A 16,342-nucleotide genomic window follows, 5' to 3' on the forward strand; every position below is an offset into this window, starting at 1 on the left:
CGTGGGTCTAAGGGAAAAGGGTGCGGGGAGCAGGAGATGGATGGTTAAGATCTTCAGGTGAGTCTGTTGGAGGCGCCTCTTTTCCCCAACAGTATCGGATGGGCTGGCTTGCGGTGTCGTGGGATGGCTGGGGGGTGATGTGATGCGTTTTTTGCTGGAGAGGATGTGCCCCTTTCGTATGCGGGTGAGGACCCCTAGCGGCTAGTGAGGGTGCGGGCCGTGCATGCGTGCGTGCGTGCGTGCGTGCGTGCGTGCGTGCGTGCGTGCGTGCGAAGGGGGATGGGGGATGGGGGATGGTCGGGCAGACCAATAGACGCAGGCAGATTAGAGAGGTACAGTCGGCTGGCAAACGAAATGCAAGATTGCGAGATTGCTAAAAAGCGAGATACCAGGGCAGGCAGGACAGGGAGGGCAAGGCTGATATTAGACCGCAGACGAAACCGAGGCAGGGTTAGCAAGAACACCCAATATCGGGTCGATTATACGACCCCCTTCCCGTCTCCGGACGGACAGACGGACAGACGGAAGACAGACGGACAGACAGACGGACAGACAGACAGACAGACGGAAGACAGACGGACAGACAGGCGGACAGACAGACAGACAGACAGACAGACAGACAGACAGACAGACAGACAGACAGACAGACAGACAGATCGACAGATCGACAGATCGACAGATCGACATCTCCCACTTCCACCCGCAAGGTAGGAAGATCATCACCGCGTTTTTAACCAGCTGTTCCCCGCGAAACAAGGGTCCACCCCGTACCTGGCACGGCAGGGCGAAGTGTGAGGAAATACTGTGTAGATCAGTCGTCTGCTGGGACTTACCGAAGTAGTATAGATAGACTAGCACAGGACGTGGGAGGAAGAGTGCGCCCGACTAATACCCGACCCACCAAAGATCGACACGCCCCCAAAACCTCAGGGGCACAAGACACGGCGCAAACCGGCCCGCGGCAAGAACAACGCCGTGGCGTCAATGACAGGCGTCGCTGACAGGAGTCCGTCTCTCTCCGGCGGTCCCAACTCTACTACCCTCGTAGCGTCGTCATCCGGTAAACGGTAGCGATGGCGCTGCTGTGGACCACAAGCCTGCCGTGCTTTTTGGGGGGGGTTTGGTAATTTCCGTACGGCCGGCGGTGCTGGATTGAGTGCCGTGCTTGGCTGTGCATGGTGAGGGGAGGCGGGAGATGAGGATGAGTTGGCTTTCTTTTCTTTTTCTTTTGACATGGGACAAGGGCGGAGAGAAAAGGAAACCTGGTGGGGGTGAAAGAGGAAATCAATCTGGTTGACGACGGGGGAGGGACCAAAGCAAGAGCCTGTCGTGTACTGTAGTAGAGATTTTGAGTTTTTTTGGGGGGGGGGTTGTGCCGGGGATATTTGCACCCGGCTGCTCTATAATGGCGATGATGGTGATGATGATGCTGATTACTTCGTTATTCTACATTCCAACCGCCGCCGTTCTCGGCGTCACTTCAAACGGCTCCTCCACTGCCACCTCTTCCTCCCCCTTTCCCCATTCTGGCCAAAATCCCCAACCAAATACTAACTCCTCAGCAACCCCCAATCTAAGCCTTGGCCTTAGGCACATACTCCTCCGGCCCAACCATCAACTCTGGCCTCACCAACCTATCAAACTCCTCCTCGCTCAACGCCCCCAACTCCACCGCCGACTCCCTGAGCGTCAGTCCCTTCTTATGCGCGTTCTTCGCGACGCGGCTAGCGGCATCGTAACCAATACGCGGGTTCAGGCACGTGACAAGCATCAGAGACTCCTGCATGATCGACGCGATCTTCTCCTCGTTAGCGGTCATCCCAGCGACGAGGTTCTTCTCGAAGGAGCGCGAGGCGTCGGCGAGGAGACGGATGCTGTGGAGCACGTTGCGGATAATGAGGGGCTTGAAGACGTTGAGTTCGAATTGGCCGTTCATCCCGCCGATGGTGGTGGCGTGGTGGTTACCCATGACCTGTGCGCAGACCATAGTCAGGGCCTCGGCTTGGGTAGGGTTTACCTTGCCCGGCATGATTGAGCTTCCGGGCTCGTTCTCGGGGAGGCTCAGCTCGCCGAGGCCGCAGCGGGGGCCGGATCCCAAGAAGCGGATGTCCTGCGCGATCTTGAACAGGGAGGAGGCGACGGTGTTGAGGGAGCCGGAGGCTTGGACGAGGGCGTCGTGGGCGGCGAGGGCTTCGAATTTGTTGGGGGCGGTGGAGAAGTGCTTCCCAGTCATCTTTGTGACTTCCGCAGCGATGGCCTCAGCGAAGCCCTTGTAGGTGTTGATACCCGTGCCGACGGCGGTGCCGCCCTGGGCGAGCAGGCGCAGGTCAGGCAGCGAGGACTGGATGCGGGCGAGGCCGTAGTCTAGCTGTGCGACGTAGCCCGAGAATTCCTGCGCGAGGGTGAGGGGTGTGGCGTCCTGGAGATGGGTGCGGCCGATCTTGATGATTTTCTTGGCTTCGAAATCGACGACCTTGGCTTGGAGGGCGTCGCGGAGGGAGCGGATGGCGGGGAGGAGCTCTTCCTCGATCTCGAGGACCGCGGCGATGTGCATCACGGTCGGGAAGGTGTCGTTGGAGGAGGCGGACATGTTGACGTGGTCGTTGGGGTGGACGGGCTTCTTGGAGCCCATGGTGCCGCCTAGGATCTCGATGGCGCGGTTGGAGATGACCTCGTTGGCGTTCATGTTCGATTGGGTGCCGGAGCCGGTCTGCCACACCACGAGCGGGAAGTGGTCGAGGAGCTTGAGGTCGGCTACCTCAGCAGCCGCTTGCTGGATGGCTTTGCCAATCGTCGGGTCTGTATACACCATGGTTAGTAGAGTCCCGAGTATGCGTAGGTGTAGCCCACGTACCAAGCCCGAACTGCATGTTGATAGTCGCGGCCGCGCCCTTCAGGATACCAAACGCCCTCACAATCGGCGGGGGCATGCGGTCCTGGGGCTGGTTGATCCTGAAGTTCTCGAGGGAACGCTCAGTCTGGGCGCCCCAGTACTTGTCCGCGGGAACGTGAACCTCGCCGAAGGCATCGGTCTCAGCCCTGGTCTCTGCCATGGCGCGTGTGGAGATGCTGAAGGATCTGTACGACGGTATCGAGCGGATATGCGCACGCGAAACGGATGAAGAGAGATAAGATGTCGTCGGCCGAGAGAAAGTGCTCAGCTTGGCGGCATTGGGGAGTGAGGGGTAGGTCACCCTGGTCGATGATGCCCTGGCGAGTAGAGCTACAGGCACGGCGCTAGCTGATGCTGACCGTAACGTGATCATGTTTCTGGCGGTTTGTCGCGGCCCAAACAATGCGAAGAAGAAATGTGATAAATGGAGAAAGATCGCGGTGGAAATGCGCAATTGAAGAGTAGAGAGTGAATGAAGATGCGAGGTACTGGGACGGGCGCGCTCTGGGGATATTAAAACAGGTGTAAATGGGGATAATTGGAGAAGGAAGGGGAGAGTTCCGTAAGGGCTCCAATTTTTTTTTTGTCGGGGTTCGTCGGAAGCAATTTGCCAAGATCCCTACGACGGCCGGGGTGAGCCGGAACGTGCGGCCGGCGGCAACCATCCAACTGGTTATCAAAAATCTCACTAACTTAAGTGAGACTTTGATGCCGACGTCAACCCACTGCCTATTACGAAGACATCAACTGTACGATATTGTCACCAGAACTTCATCGAGTGGTTTTTTATTTATTTTTTATTAGAATTAGCTAAAGCTATCTATCTACTTCTGATCCTCTCACAAAACAGAATGTAAACCCGCCCAACAATCCTCACCACCTGTATCCTCATCCCCGAGTATAGTCCGCTTCAAATATCCGTCAAACAAAACTCCCTCCTCTCAAACAAGCCATTAGCATTCCCAAATACTCACTCATACACACCCCATTAGACATTACCCTCCGTATATATACCCATACACACCTGACTCCTTCGCCTCAAAACAAGTGATAGTCCGGCACAATACCCACACAATACAAAAGAGCACCCCCATTAAAAATCTCACACAAAAATATAGCCGCCCCCATCAAAAATCTCATACAAAAAAATAAGGGGAACCGCATCCAAAGGCCAGCAACGTGACGACTTCAAAATCCGCGAGTTCCAAAATAGGGTTGATTGGCCTGCGAGTGCGGAATTAAACGCTCGTCAGGGTCTTGATCATCATTCTTCTCTTGCGCTCCTCACCGACCAACAGTCCACGAGTCTGGAAGACAGATTCCATGGTAACAACGACTCTGTGGAAGCTGCTGGCCGCGCCGGCCTCCTGCGAGAGTCTGGCGATGCTCAGGTGGTTTCTCTTGCCGTGTTCAATGACAGTCAGGAACTCGCACGCGAATGCAACTTGCTTGAGGTCGAGATCTAGATTTATAGTCAGCTTCGGTCTCATCAGATGCGGCAGCAAGGGGACTTACAGTTGACGGGTGCGACTTTGCCGAACACGAGGTTGGCGGGCTTGTTGACTACGACATCCTTGATGCCGAATTGTCTCCAGTCCTTCAGAAGCTGGGCAACCTCCTGGCGGGCGCGGCGCTTGGTCAGGTTGAAGCACAGGTAGCTCGTCGCGGGCTTGACGAGGAAGAGGCGCGCGAGCCAGTTCTGCTGGGGCTCGATCTGGCGGGATGGGTCGTCGCGGTAGTTTACCAGCTTGGGTTGGTAATGGCTCATATCATCGCCGACGGATTCGGTGCTCTTATTGTCATCGTACAACTTGAATGCTGCTCTGGTGTCAGTAGATGTGGTAAATGATGAGAGATTCGTTAACTTACCTCCAAGTGGCAGGCCCTCCTCTTCCTTGGGACCGAACCTCTTCAAGAGATTGCCCAGGTTGAAACCCTTCTTCTTTGGGTCGGGCAGACAGTTCGGGTTGATCTCCACTTCTCCGGGTGCGAACTGGTTGTCATCTTGCTTGGAGTTACGTTTGTACCAGGCAGTCTTCTTCTTCGAGAGGGCACCGAAACCAGTATGCTTAACACCATCATATCTGAATGGGTCGACATCGTGCTTGCTCTTTCGTCCTTTAGTCTCGGAAGAGAAGTTTGGTGCGAGCTGCTCAAACTTGGTAAACGCATCTTTGGTTGCATTCAGAGAGCCAGTCATCAATGGGGTCTCCACCGGTAGCGGGGGCAGAGGCTGAGTCGGAGGCAGACCCGGAGGCGGAGCCGGCCTCTTGACCTTGCGAATATTAAGAGGTGCTGGCATCTTGACTGGGCTCGAGGAGAGAGGCACAGCTCTAGCAGTGGCTGGACGATGATCAGGATTCGTAACCACGAGCTCACGGTCGTTGTATCTCCCATTGTGGGGTTCGGGAGCAGATCCCATTCGGTGAGAGGCCACCCTGTTCGTACGCTCACGATGAAGGTATTGCCCATAGCCATCGCTACGCTCCGATGTTCTGGCGCGAGAGTAGTTCTGGGGGTTTCGCAAAGGCCTCGGACCCTCGACAGCTATACCACTCGTGGTGGTTGGGTTTGGAGCTGAGGTGGTTCTTCTTTCAGCTTCGCTGAGATAAGTCTGGTTTGGCAGCATGAGGCGATCAATGTGAGAAACCATCCGGTTGATATAACGAGGAGAATGGACTCCATCGCCGGTGACTTTGCGGCTGTGGGCAGCTCGACGAGCCTCAGCAAGCTCTTGTTCCACAGACTCGGATCTCTTTGGTGGGACTGGCAATGGCCTACTCTCATACACTGACTGACGGCCCATTGTATTTCCGGCTTCCCACTGTTTCAGTTGGAAGAGCGATGGATCGGTGTTCGTATTTCCGCGTTCGAAGGAGGTAAAAGGCGTAGAGTAGTGGCTATCAGAGCCATAATCAGCTGAGCTTGAGAGCATCGACAGGCCATGGGATCTATTGAATGCTTCATCGCAATCTTTTGCCAAGCTGCTGCTCACCTGACGCACATCCTCTTGGGCACGTCTGTAAGCCTGGGGCAATGGCTGGGCAAATGTACCTGCTTCTTTGCGGGATCGGAGCTGCGTGGTCACGTATGGACGATCCTCGGGAACTTCTCCCATGAGCTTGGAGCGCTGTCTATTTCTCTCATTGGCCTCACTTTCGGATACAGTTCGCATAGCCGGGTGACGCATGTTGGTGAAGCTAACTCCACGCTTGTATCTCTGCCCGGCCCGAACAGGGTTGCTGCCACTCTTCGTAGAACTCGCAAGTGAGCTTCGTGAGGCATAGACTCTCGGACGAGCAACACCCGGTTGCATTGCATAGCGATTGCTCGATCTTGAGCCCCCCGCACGGGAGATCTGTGTATCCTCTTGGAGACGGGAGATGGGGTTGCGGTGAATGACAACCTTGGCATGTGTGGTTCCGTTCATTGTAAGATTCTGGTGTCTGGAATCTTTGAATGGATCGTAACTCTTGACCGTCTCTGCAGATTCAGTCTCTGCATAGCCACTGCTCTTCCTAGCATGACCTCTCTCGACTCTCTCGCCGGTGTTGCTGACGACAGTGAATCTCGAGATCTGTCGTCTGTACCCATTGAGACCTATTTGGGTAAACTGGCGAGTAGAGAGCTTCTTGATTTTCGAAAGAGGACGGACATGGTGGTAGTCACTGTTGGAATAGCCAATTTCAGGAGTATAATTCTCCAGCTGGTTTTCACGGTGCTTCAGGAAAAGACCATAAAAAAGCTTCTGGTCGTTCGGGTTGTCGTCCAAAAGCAAGGTCACCAGCTGCTTATCTTCAAATTGATGCCACAAAGACTTCAGGTGGCGCATGATCTCTTTGTCAATGTCGCTCACTCTATCCACTGGGCGTTCACAATATTGAACGTCAGGGGATCTGGGATTAATACCTCCTCTGTAATTATCGAGATACTCATACTTTTTGATGAGAGGGTGTCTCCAGATCTCGTTGATGCTAATTCTCTCACGAGGATCAACCTGAAGCATGCGTTTAATGAGATCAGCTGCTTCTAGTCCAATGGCATTGGCCATCCGATAATTGCCTTTTTGGATAGCTTGAAGAAGGCGTGGCACAGATGGGTGATCGAATGGCAGTCGTCCTGACAGGGTAGCATACAGGATAATACCCATGCTCCAGACATCAACCTTGTCACCTCTATATGGGACAGCCTTGATGACTTCAGGTGCGGCATAGTGAGGGCTTCCACAAGAAGTGACGAGGCGGTGCTCAGGGGTTTGCTGGAGGGCAGCCATACCAAAGTCTGCAATCTTGATCTTCCCATCCTTGGTGAGAAGAATGTTCTCTGGCTTGAGGTCGCGATGGCAAATGTTGAACTGGTGGCAGTATGACACCGCACTCATAAGCTGTCTGAAGTATTTCATTGCTTCTTCTTCAGGCAAGAGCCCGCAAATGCTGATGTGGTCAAATAGCTCGCCATTGTCGACATACTCAAGGACAAGATAGCTGATGACTGTTAGCGGTAGTACTATATTATGGGTTCAGAACTATACTCACATCTCGGTACGATTCTCCCAGATATCATATAGCCTCATGATATGAGGGTGCTCAATAAGCTTCATGATGGCAACTTCTCTCTCGATGCCATATGGCATTCTACGGTTCTCACCTGCGTCCTTCACCTTTGCATCTTTCTTGTTAAGAGATGCCAGACTACCAGCCTGTGACAACAGAGCACTTTTCTTCTGTACGATCTTGACTGCTGCTGGCTGGCCGGTAACAGCGTGCTTTGCCATTCTAACTCTCGCAGTGGCACCTTTGCCCAAGGTCTTCCCAAGATGCCATGGCCCAATGTGTGTCTTGCGGCGTCTCTTGCCATCTGATGCATTGGTGGAGGCGTTTGAAATTAGAGAGTCTCGGTTGGGTCTGTGAACTACATCCCCATTTGTGATGGCAGATAGGCGAGGGTCAACAGCATTAGCGGAGCGAGGAGTTATGATAATTTTGCGTTCTTGCACTGACTCGGTGTTTAACTGCTTGTAAGGATTTTCCTCCTCATAAATGACTCTATCATTGTGAGCCATTGTTTCTGGTATCTTGCCCAGCGGCGAGGGATATGTTGTGCGAGTATTGTTGACGCGGGATGCGGCGTCTCCAAGAGGTGGCCGAGCAGTAGATGGCCGACGATGGTTTGAGGTGCTCATGTTTCTTTTTACTTGTGCAGAGACATGATGAGGGAGGGGTAGACAACGACAATGTAGCTTTCAGCCTTTTTGTCCTTGGACTTGGGTTGTGTTGTAGGCCTTGAAGCTTATAGGGTGGCGATGTACACCGTCGTCGCTATGCCGACCGGTCGCTATGGCAGCGGCGAGCTGCCAACGAAGACAAGAGAAAGAATCAAAGCAGTCTATTTTGAGAAGCTTCAATTGTATTGATCTGTATTTCTATCTATGGTATTAGCAAGGAATGGTCTTATTTACTAATTCCATCATTGCAGCACTCGGAATATCGAGTGCTGAATGTGAAACTGGGATCGGTGATCTATGATCAATGCTTACCTTGAATCCCAGTCTTGAGCAGTATGCGCTTTGATAATTGATTGCACTGAGTAAAGAAGAAGGTTGAATTAGAAGTGATGGCACGTGACAAACACGTGACCGGATGAGGTTGTTGGTCGAGGAAAGTGTGTTGTGTGGAATGAGGGTATCGTGGTAGGGCAAAGGAATGAGAAGTTTGGTGTTCTGTTTACCGTTCAAGGTGAATTCGAGCGCCCAAGCGAAGTGCACGGAGGAGGGGCAACAAATAATCCGAATTGAGTAGCCAGTAGGCAGACTTTGCCATATACACTTGTACGGCTTCGATTCTTCCCATCCACTAATTCCTGAGACCCCCCGAAGGCTAGGGATAGTTTTGTAATACAGGAAACGATGATAGGCATGTGCAGAACAAGTACACTCTTCAACCTTTAGAGACTACTCTCCAATGAAAAAGAAGTGCCGTATACTCGGCCATATACGCAACTACAGTGGTGTTGTCCGTGCAACTCATATCACTCTCTCCTCCAGTACGGTATGAAATCCCCTCGTCATTTAACATGAGAAGGAGGCAGCAAGGACTCAAGGCAAAGAGCAGGGTACATGCATACAATGATATATGAATATATAAACCAACGACGAGCCGGACAAGACGAGCCGGACAACACGAGCATAGCATGACCATCTCCTCTTCTAATCGTGCGTAAACAGAGATAGGAAAGAGACACGAAATACTACTCTGAGCACCTACACAGAGTACATTAAAAATACCCTGAATAGATAATATAGAATACCTACTACGTGGAATATTGCAAGAAATTATAAAGAAAATAATATACCGAGAACTGTCGTCGTCTCTCTAAATCTTGGCACTCTAAAGCCGTGTTCCTGGCCGCCCCACCAAAGATCCTCGCTCATCCGATGGTACAGTACATACAGCCAATCATTCCCACCACTTTCGGTGGCCTGCATCAAATCATCTACGCGTCTCCAATCGCGTCTCTGGTGCCCCCCAAGCGCGATAGCCTCAAAATTCAACGTCCAGGTAAAACACCTTTGTTGCCCTCATCGCCAAAACGAACAACGATGCCGTCACTTTCGACAGGCAACCGTCGCCGGCGGGTGCCTGATCCCGAAAGTAGCGATGAAGGGGACGATTCTCCTGCGTCGACTGACCCCAGAGTGTCTGGCGCATCGAAACGCGCGAGGACAGGGCAAGATACTTCACAACTTTCCGACGACGACCTGGATCAAAGTGCAATGAATGGCATAGCTCTCCGTCAGAACGGAAAGGGCCATAGCCAAGACGGATTTCAGCCTGGCGCCATCACGAGAGTCAAGGTGAACAACTTTGTTACCTACGAAGACGCCGTTTTCAACCCAGGGCCGAATCTCAATATGGTTATTGGACCGAACGGCACAGGCAAGAGCTCACTGGTCTGTGCGATCTGTATCGGCCTTGGGTACGGTGCAGCCAACCTCGGGCGAGCGGCGAAATTCAGCGAATTTGTGAAGCACGGCAAGGACCAGGCTACGATTGAAATCGAACTACAAAGAAAACCCGAAGATCGCTCGAACTATATAATCAAAGTCCGCATTACAAGAGAAGGCGATAAACGGAAGTGGTGGATCAACGGCTCCGAAGTACCTTTGAAGAATGTACAGCAGTTGGTCAGAGGTCTTGGGATTCAGGTGGACAATCTATGCCAGTTCTTGCCACAAGATAGGGTCTCTGAGTTTTCTGGACTTAGCCCAGTAGCCCTCTTACATGAAACCCAAAGAGCTGCAGCGCCGCCTGAGATGCTTACATGGCATGACGAACTCAAGGTCTTACGTAAGAATCAGAAGGGCATCCAACTCAATCTCGAAACCGATGAAGAGACTTTGCGCACGCAAGAGGAACGCCAGGAAGGTCTTCGCGGAGATGTTGAGCGGTTGCAGGAGAGGGCTCAAATACAAGACAGAGTTGCATTACTTGAATCGAGCGTCCCTTTCGTCGACTACAATGTTAAGAGACGCCATTATATTGAGTGTAGGGAAAGAGCAAGAGAAGCGAAGAATCAAGTCGTAGCTCTAGAGGCAGAATTTGCCCCAACGGTGCAGGCAGTTAATAATAAGGAGGAGTATTATCGCCGAATCGACGTGGCTGTAAAGGAGCGGAAAAAGGACCTCCTGAATTCAGAGCGTGCGGCAGACAACTTCTTCGCGCAGGTCGAAGTAGCGAATGAGGGCATCAAGGAGCTAGAGCAGAAGGCCAAATCGGAACGGGATGGAGAGCAGAAACGCAAACAGCAACATGCTGTCATAAAAGAAAAGATTGCTGCTTTGGAAGCTCAGTTGAAGAATGAGCCGCCAGCGTTCGATGGGCCGGAATGGAATGCCAAAATTGTAAGTTGCTTATAGATACAGAAGCGAAGCCAGATCTAACTGTCTTCCATAGAGAGCTGAGGAGCATAAGTGTCGCGAAATCGAAGCTGAACAGCGCCAAGTGACCGAGAAACGCGAGGATCTCGACAGACAAGGGCTTGATGTCAAAGCTCGGGTTGGTGAGAAGGAGCGGGAGCTCGCAACCCTAAACTCTCAGCAAGGTAAGAATATTAGCTTGCTCAGAAGTATCTCCAGAGATGCGGCAACGGCATGGGAATGGATTCAGGCAAATCGCAACAAGTTCGAGAAGGATGTCTTTGGGCCACCGCTCATTGAATGCAGAGTCAAGGATCCCCGATATGCCAACGCCATTGAATCTCTCTTCCAAAAGAACGATTTTATGGTCATCACAGCACAAACAAGCGCAGACTTCAAAATATTGGACGAACATCTACTGGGAGCCTCTAACCTCAGACTTGCTGATATCAACTTGAGGACCGTATCTAGGAGCCTTGGCCAGGTCCGAAATTCACCTATGCCGACCCACGAGCTGGAAAAACTTGGCTTGGATGGATGGGCCTTGGATTACGTCGATGGCCCTGAGCCAGTCCTTTCAATGTTGTGTGGCGCCGTGAGGCTAGACAGAATTGCCGTGGGGCTGAAGGATCTAAACGAGAGCCAGTATAATGCTCTCACGTCGAGTGCAGTAGCAACTTTTGTTACAGGGCGCTCTCATTACAGTGTCCAGCGTCGCCGAGAATACGGCCCCGGAGCTACATCGACGACCACAAAGTCTATACAGAATGCTCGTTACTGGACCGGCCAGCCTATCGACACCAATGATAAGCATGAACTCGAAGAAACGCTCAAAGCCTTGCGGGAAAACTTTGGCGTCATGAAGGTTGAATCTGGTGTGCTAAAGGAGAAACTGCGCGCGTTGAGCGAGCAAAGAAGCACTATCTTGGAAACGATAGTATGTAAAACCTGGCCCTCATGTTACCGAAATTTTACTCATTACATCTAGAAAATCCTCAAGGCAAAGAAGAACGAAGCGCAATTAATTGCCGGACGATTCCAGGCACTCCCAGGCAAAATAGGTATGACGATCCAACCCCATTCGCTTTGATGTCCCTACTAACGCACTAACAGAGCGGGAGAAAGAGAACTTCCAGGCAATGAAGCTGGTCAGTGACAACTACCGTGCGCGGATGCGAGAGGTCGAGGCTCAAACCGACGAGCTGGTCCTCAAGAAAAACACTCTATCAATCGAATACAAAGCCCTCGTTCAAGGCATCCGAACAGCGCATCTCTCCCTCCAAGAAGCCAAATTCCGCCTCATCGAAGCCGCCTCCGACGTCGAATCCCTCAAAGAGCACTCCTCCGACATCACGCGCCGCGTCCAGCAAGAGCGTCAAAACTACGAGCGCGCAAACGAGGAATACAAAAACGTCAAGGCGCAAGCCATCGCCGTCCACAACCAGTGCATATCCATCCTTGCCGAGGGGAATAACAAGGAGTACTTCGAGACCATCGATAAGGACCTCACCATCGAGCAACTGGAGCAGGATATTGACGCCGAGAAGTCCAAGCTCGATTACATCCATGACGGCAATCCGGGCGCCCTCCGCGAATTCGAGTCCCGCCAAGTAACCATCGACCGCCTCACCACGACCATCACATCCGCGCGCGCCGAGCTCACCTCAGTCGACCACTCCATCGCGACGCTGCGCGCACGATGGGAACCCGAGCTCGACAAGCTCATCGCCTCCATCAGCGCGGCCTTCGCGCACAACTTCGAGCAGATCGGATGTGCGGGCGAAGTCGGCGTTCACAAAGACGAAGACTTCGATCTCTGGGCCATCGAGATCCGGGTTAAGTTCCGCGAGAACGAGACACTGCAACAGCTAGATCAGCATCGGCAGAGTGGCGGGGAGCGCAGCGTCAGCACGATCTTCTACTTGATGGCGCTGCAGAGTTTGGCGAGGAGTCCGTTCAGGGTTGTGGATGAGATTAACCAGGGTATGGATCCGAGGAATGAGAGGATGGTGCATGAGCGGATGGTGGATATTGCGTGTCGGGAGCATACGAGCCAGTATTTCTTGATCACGCCGAAGCTGTTGACGGGGCTGAGGTATGATAGGAGGATGAAGGTGTTGTGTATTGCGAGTGGGGAGCATATGCCGAGGGATCATAGGACGCTGGATATTAGGTCGGTGATTGCGAGTCGGAGGGCTATTATGATGCCGGTGATGTGAGGGGTGGGGGGCAGAATGGATGAACTCAGGGTAGGGTTGGTGCGGGTGGGCATGTGGTTGGCGCTTGGAGTTTGATGTATAGCGATATGATAGATACCAGAGTGGTGATTTGCAGCGACCGTCTGGAACATGGAATGTTTTGCTGGCTGGGTATTCGATTTCAGGGGGTTTATCACGAGGCTCTAAGATAATATAACGAGGATACGGTTTGTAAACATAGAAGAACGACTCCGAAGAATCAAATGATTTCAATCCCTCCCTTCTTTCGCAGGAAAGCTCCCAATAACCATGTAATCCCTCTTCCTCAGGCTCTCCCCTTCCCCAATCCACCCACCGTCCCAGCAAGCGAAACGCCCACCCCCCTTTTCCCAAGCCAACCCTCCAACCCCCAACCTCAGGCCACCCACCCATCTAGCGAACCACCCACCCCCTTATAAACCAACTTAACTCCCTTCCTCCCAGCGGCACAGTGGCGCAGTGGTAGTACCACTGTCTGGACAATCTGGCCAGCGGAGGATAAGGGAAGGTTATGGATTCAACACCCGGTTATGAAAGGAAAGGAAAGAAATAGAAAGAGTTTGGAAACGAGCGATCAACAACACGACAAAAAAGTAAAATCACAAAGTTGATTTTCTCCCTCACCAGATATTAAAAGATATCTGATGAGTCTTTTGCACTTTTGAGATTCTGAAGTGAGGTTTTTGACTTACTTTTTGCTCAACATTGTTGTTGAAGTGAACGAGTGTATGGACTTTCCAATATCAACAGCTCAACATCTCAAAACGTCAGCAATTCGTATCCAAACATAAAACACCCCAGAGCAACATGCAAAAAGGATCTTGTTACCTTGGTGTTTACTACGTGTTGTTATCGAAGCGAACAACAGTACAGCCTTTCCAACATCAACACCTCAAAAGACATCAAGTCAAACCCCCTCACTACCTCAAAGTTCACATCCAAAGAAAAACAACACAGGAGAAAAACACGCGGAAAGATCTTGTTACTATGATCTAGAGGTGTCTTTTGCTGCCAACCACCCACCACCCACGCCGTACACCTATAGGTATATTTCCTCTGTCCCCTACTGCGCCATACCTACACTCACTCACTCAAGGCCCCTAGGCCGTCTCGCCCTACTCTGGTCTGCGGGCTGTGATTACATAGCTATTGTCGTCAGTAGTGCACTCCCCAATACTTCCACCCACATAACAACCCAGAATGGATAGGGGGGTTGGGGGGGAGAAGAGAAGAGAAAAAAACTCACAAAGGAAACCAAGCATGAATCCCCCTATCCTTAACCTCCTTCCTAACATTCACCAAAAACACAAGCACCTCCTCCTCCGTCCACCCCAACGCCTTCACAAAAACCCTCATCGTCATAACCTCCATCCCACTCAACAGATTCTCCATCTCCCACGCCCCGAGGACCTTCATCCGCGTATCCTTTGGCCACGTATTAATGGGCAGCTTAAAAATCTTGAGAGTGATATCCACGAAACCGCGCTCTTCGAACCAGCCTTTCCAGCGGATCGGGTCGTCGATGGGGGTGCCGAACATGCGGGAAGAGGTGATCAGGTTGGAGGTGAATTGTTCGAGGGCGCCGCCGGGGGGGACGGTGTTGTCGTCGCTGCCGAGGAGGGCGGTTATGCCTTGGAATTCGACCCAGCCGCCGGGTTTGACGTGGCTGTGGGGGGGGGGTTAGTTTGTGGATTAGATCAAGATGGGGGAAGGGGTGGGCGGGGTGACTGGGGAAATGGGAAGGGGGGGAGAGGGAGGGAGGGGAGTACGTGTAGCACTGGTCTATCAGCTTAGGCCAGTCGCGGATGCAGTAGATTAGGTCGCGGAGGAAGATGAGGTCGAAGCTATTCTTACTCCACATCCAGGGCTCTTCCATATCGTCGAGCTCGAAGCGGCAGTTCGGGGGGACCCTGGTGGTGGTGTTAGTACTTGGGGGGTGCAAACGTGGGAACAGGGAGGGGTTACCATTCTGGCTGGGTGGGTGCGATGTCAACTCCAATGACCTGGGTATGTTAGATTATGGCATCGATATAGTGTGTAGGTGGAACTCACCTCGGCGGATGGATATTCATCAGCGACGTCGATACACCAGATTCCTAAACCAATATATAAGCCAAGCCCACCCCAGCATGTAGGGTCTCCTCACCAGTTCCACAACCCAGATCCAGGATCTTCTGCGGGGAATCCCCAATAGGAGCCAAAAAGCGTTTCTTCTCAATAAGCCCATAGTACTTGGCATGCGACATGTCCAAGCGGTTCAACTCCGTGTCGTCCATCGGGAGTCCATATTCTGCCAATGGTCAGTCGCTGTTCATTGAATTGGCTAGGGGGAGCATCAGTGCGTTGCGCTGCTTTGCTTACCCTCTTTCCCGTAGACTGCGTATGTCCTGCCGCCCTCGGCGACCTCGCCGCGCAGCACGGACGATGTTATGGAGGTGAAGGCGCTGCCGCCGGCGGAACTACCTGAATCGAAGGCCTGACCGCGGCACGTTAGCCATCTATAACTACCCAGCTATACAGCCACCAGAGTGGGGTTGTAGCAGGTCTCTTACCTCATCATCAAAGTCGGCAAGCGCGTCATTCTGCGACAATGGTTAGCAGCTGCGTGCGGGAAGTGCAGGAGGACGAGGTGAGGCCATGAAACCGCATCGTGTCAAGAGAAGCCAAAGATTCTCTCTGGTATCGTGTGCGCCTCTTGGCCCTCCACGCAGGCGCTAATGCTCACCTCGTCCACCATGATCTGGTGCTCCTGCTCCTCGACGGGGTGAAGCTGAGCGGCAGTAGGTTCGGCAGTAGTAGCGGCGGTAGTGGTGGTGGTGGCTACAGGTTCGGCAGTAGCAGCGGTTGTGGCCACAGGAGCGGGCGTGGGAGCCTCGGCTGCGACGGCTTGCGCCAACTGTTCGTCCATGGTGTATCTAGGTCGGGGAGAGATATAATGGAGAGAGAGATCTGAAGGAAAGGGAAAGAGGGGGGAGATGTATAAAAAGAATTCGCTCGGTGTGGGTGAGGGAGTTAGAAGTAGGTCGATCGATGCGAGGGTGGTAGTAGTGGGTGGTGGACGCGTAAGATATACGATTCGGTCATCGGCGGTAAAATCCGGTACGGCTCGCACCTCCCGTAGGCGGCTAGATGGGATTGAGTTCGGCGGTTATAGGGTGGGATGAACGGGTGAGAGGAGGGGTTTTGAGGGTTCAAAGAGGGGGTCTTTGTGTGATTGTTGTGGTTTTAGGTGGTTTGTTGTGGGTAGCTAAAGAGAGCTAGACAGAGCTAGAGTAACTAGTAGTAGGTAGTAGTAGG

At 52.6% G+C, this 16,342-nt stretch overlaps 5 protein-coding genes across 5 annotated transcripts; 1 reads left to right on the forward strand and 4 right to left on the reverse strand.

Moving 5' to 3' along the window:
• Window positions 1–926: 926 nt before the first annotated feature.
• Window positions 927–1,235, reverse strand: VC83_00138 (uncharacterized protein; the record flags this gene model as incomplete). The annotated part of the gene is made up of 1 exon (XM_024463834.1): window positions 927–1,235. The coding sequence occupies one exon, from the start codon at window positions 1,233–1,235 to the stop codon at window positions 927–929; it is 309 nt and encodes a 102-aa protein (XP_024328653.1).
• Window positions 1,236–1,573: 338 nt separating this feature from the next.
• On the reverse strand, window positions 1,574–3,266 carry FUM1 (fumarase fum1; the record flags this gene model as incomplete). Its single annotated transcript, XM_024463835.1, has 2 exons — window positions 1,574–2,799; window positions 2,855–3,266. The coding sequence occupies 2 exons, from the start codon at window positions 3,264–3,266 to the stop codon at window positions 1,574–1,576; spliced, it is 1,638 nt and encodes a 545-aa protein (XP_024328652.1).
• Window positions 3,267–3,728: 462 nt separating this feature from the next.
• VC83_00140 (uncharacterized protein) lies at window positions 3,729–8,154 on the reverse strand. The gene is made up of 4 exons (XM_024463836.1): window positions 7,429–8,154; window positions 4,763–7,377; window positions 4,409–4,711; window positions 3,729–4,355 (listed from the first exon to the last, which is right to left on the reverse strand). Exons 1-4 carry the CDS (start codon window positions 8,073–8,075, stop codon window positions 4,132–4,134), a joined length of 3,789 nt encoding a protein of 1,262 aa, XP_024328317.1. The 5' UTR covers window positions 8,076–8,154; the 3' UTR covers window positions 3,729–4,131.
• Window positions 8,155–9,407: 1,253 nt separating this feature from the next.
• Window positions 9,408–13,342, forward strand: SMC5 (structural maintenance of chromosomes protein). Its single transcript, XM_024463837.1, has 4 exons — window positions 9,408–10,793; window positions 10,846–11,745; window positions 11,797–11,869; window positions 11,922–13,342. Exons 1-4 carry the CDS (start codon window positions 9,492–9,494, stop codon window positions 13,025–13,027), a joined length of 3,381 nt encoding a protein of 1,126 aa, XP_024328318.1. The 5' UTR covers window positions 9,408–9,491; the 3' UTR covers window positions 13,028–13,342.
• Window positions 13,343–14,095: 753 nt separating this feature from the next.
• VC83_00142 (uncharacterized protein) lies at window positions 14,096–16,306 on the reverse strand. The gene is made up of 9 exons (XM_024463838.1): window positions 15,771–16,306; window positions 15,598–15,627; window positions 15,407–15,521; window positions 15,192–15,335; window positions 15,098–15,141; window positions 15,011–15,048; window positions 14,815–14,955; window positions 14,292–14,711; window positions 14,096–14,191 (listed from the first exon to the last, which is right to left on the reverse strand). The coding sequence occupies exons 1-9, from the start codon at window positions 15,951–15,953 to the stop codon at window positions 14,161–14,163; spliced, it is 1,146 nt and encodes a 381-aa protein (XP_024328319.1). The 5' UTR covers window positions 15,954–16,306; the 3' UTR covers window positions 14,096–14,160.
• Between the last annotated feature and the right edge of the window lie 36 nt (window positions 16,307–16,342).

Source organism: Pseudogymnoascus destructans (genome assembly GCF_001641265.1).
Source record: "Pseudogymnoascus destructans isolate 20631-21 unplaced genomic scaffold scaffold_1, whole genome shotgun sequence".
Classification (NCBI taxonomy): Eukaryota; Fungi; Ascomycota; class Leotiomycetes; order Thelebolales; family Thelebolaceae; genus Pseudogymnoascus; species Pseudogymnoascus destructans.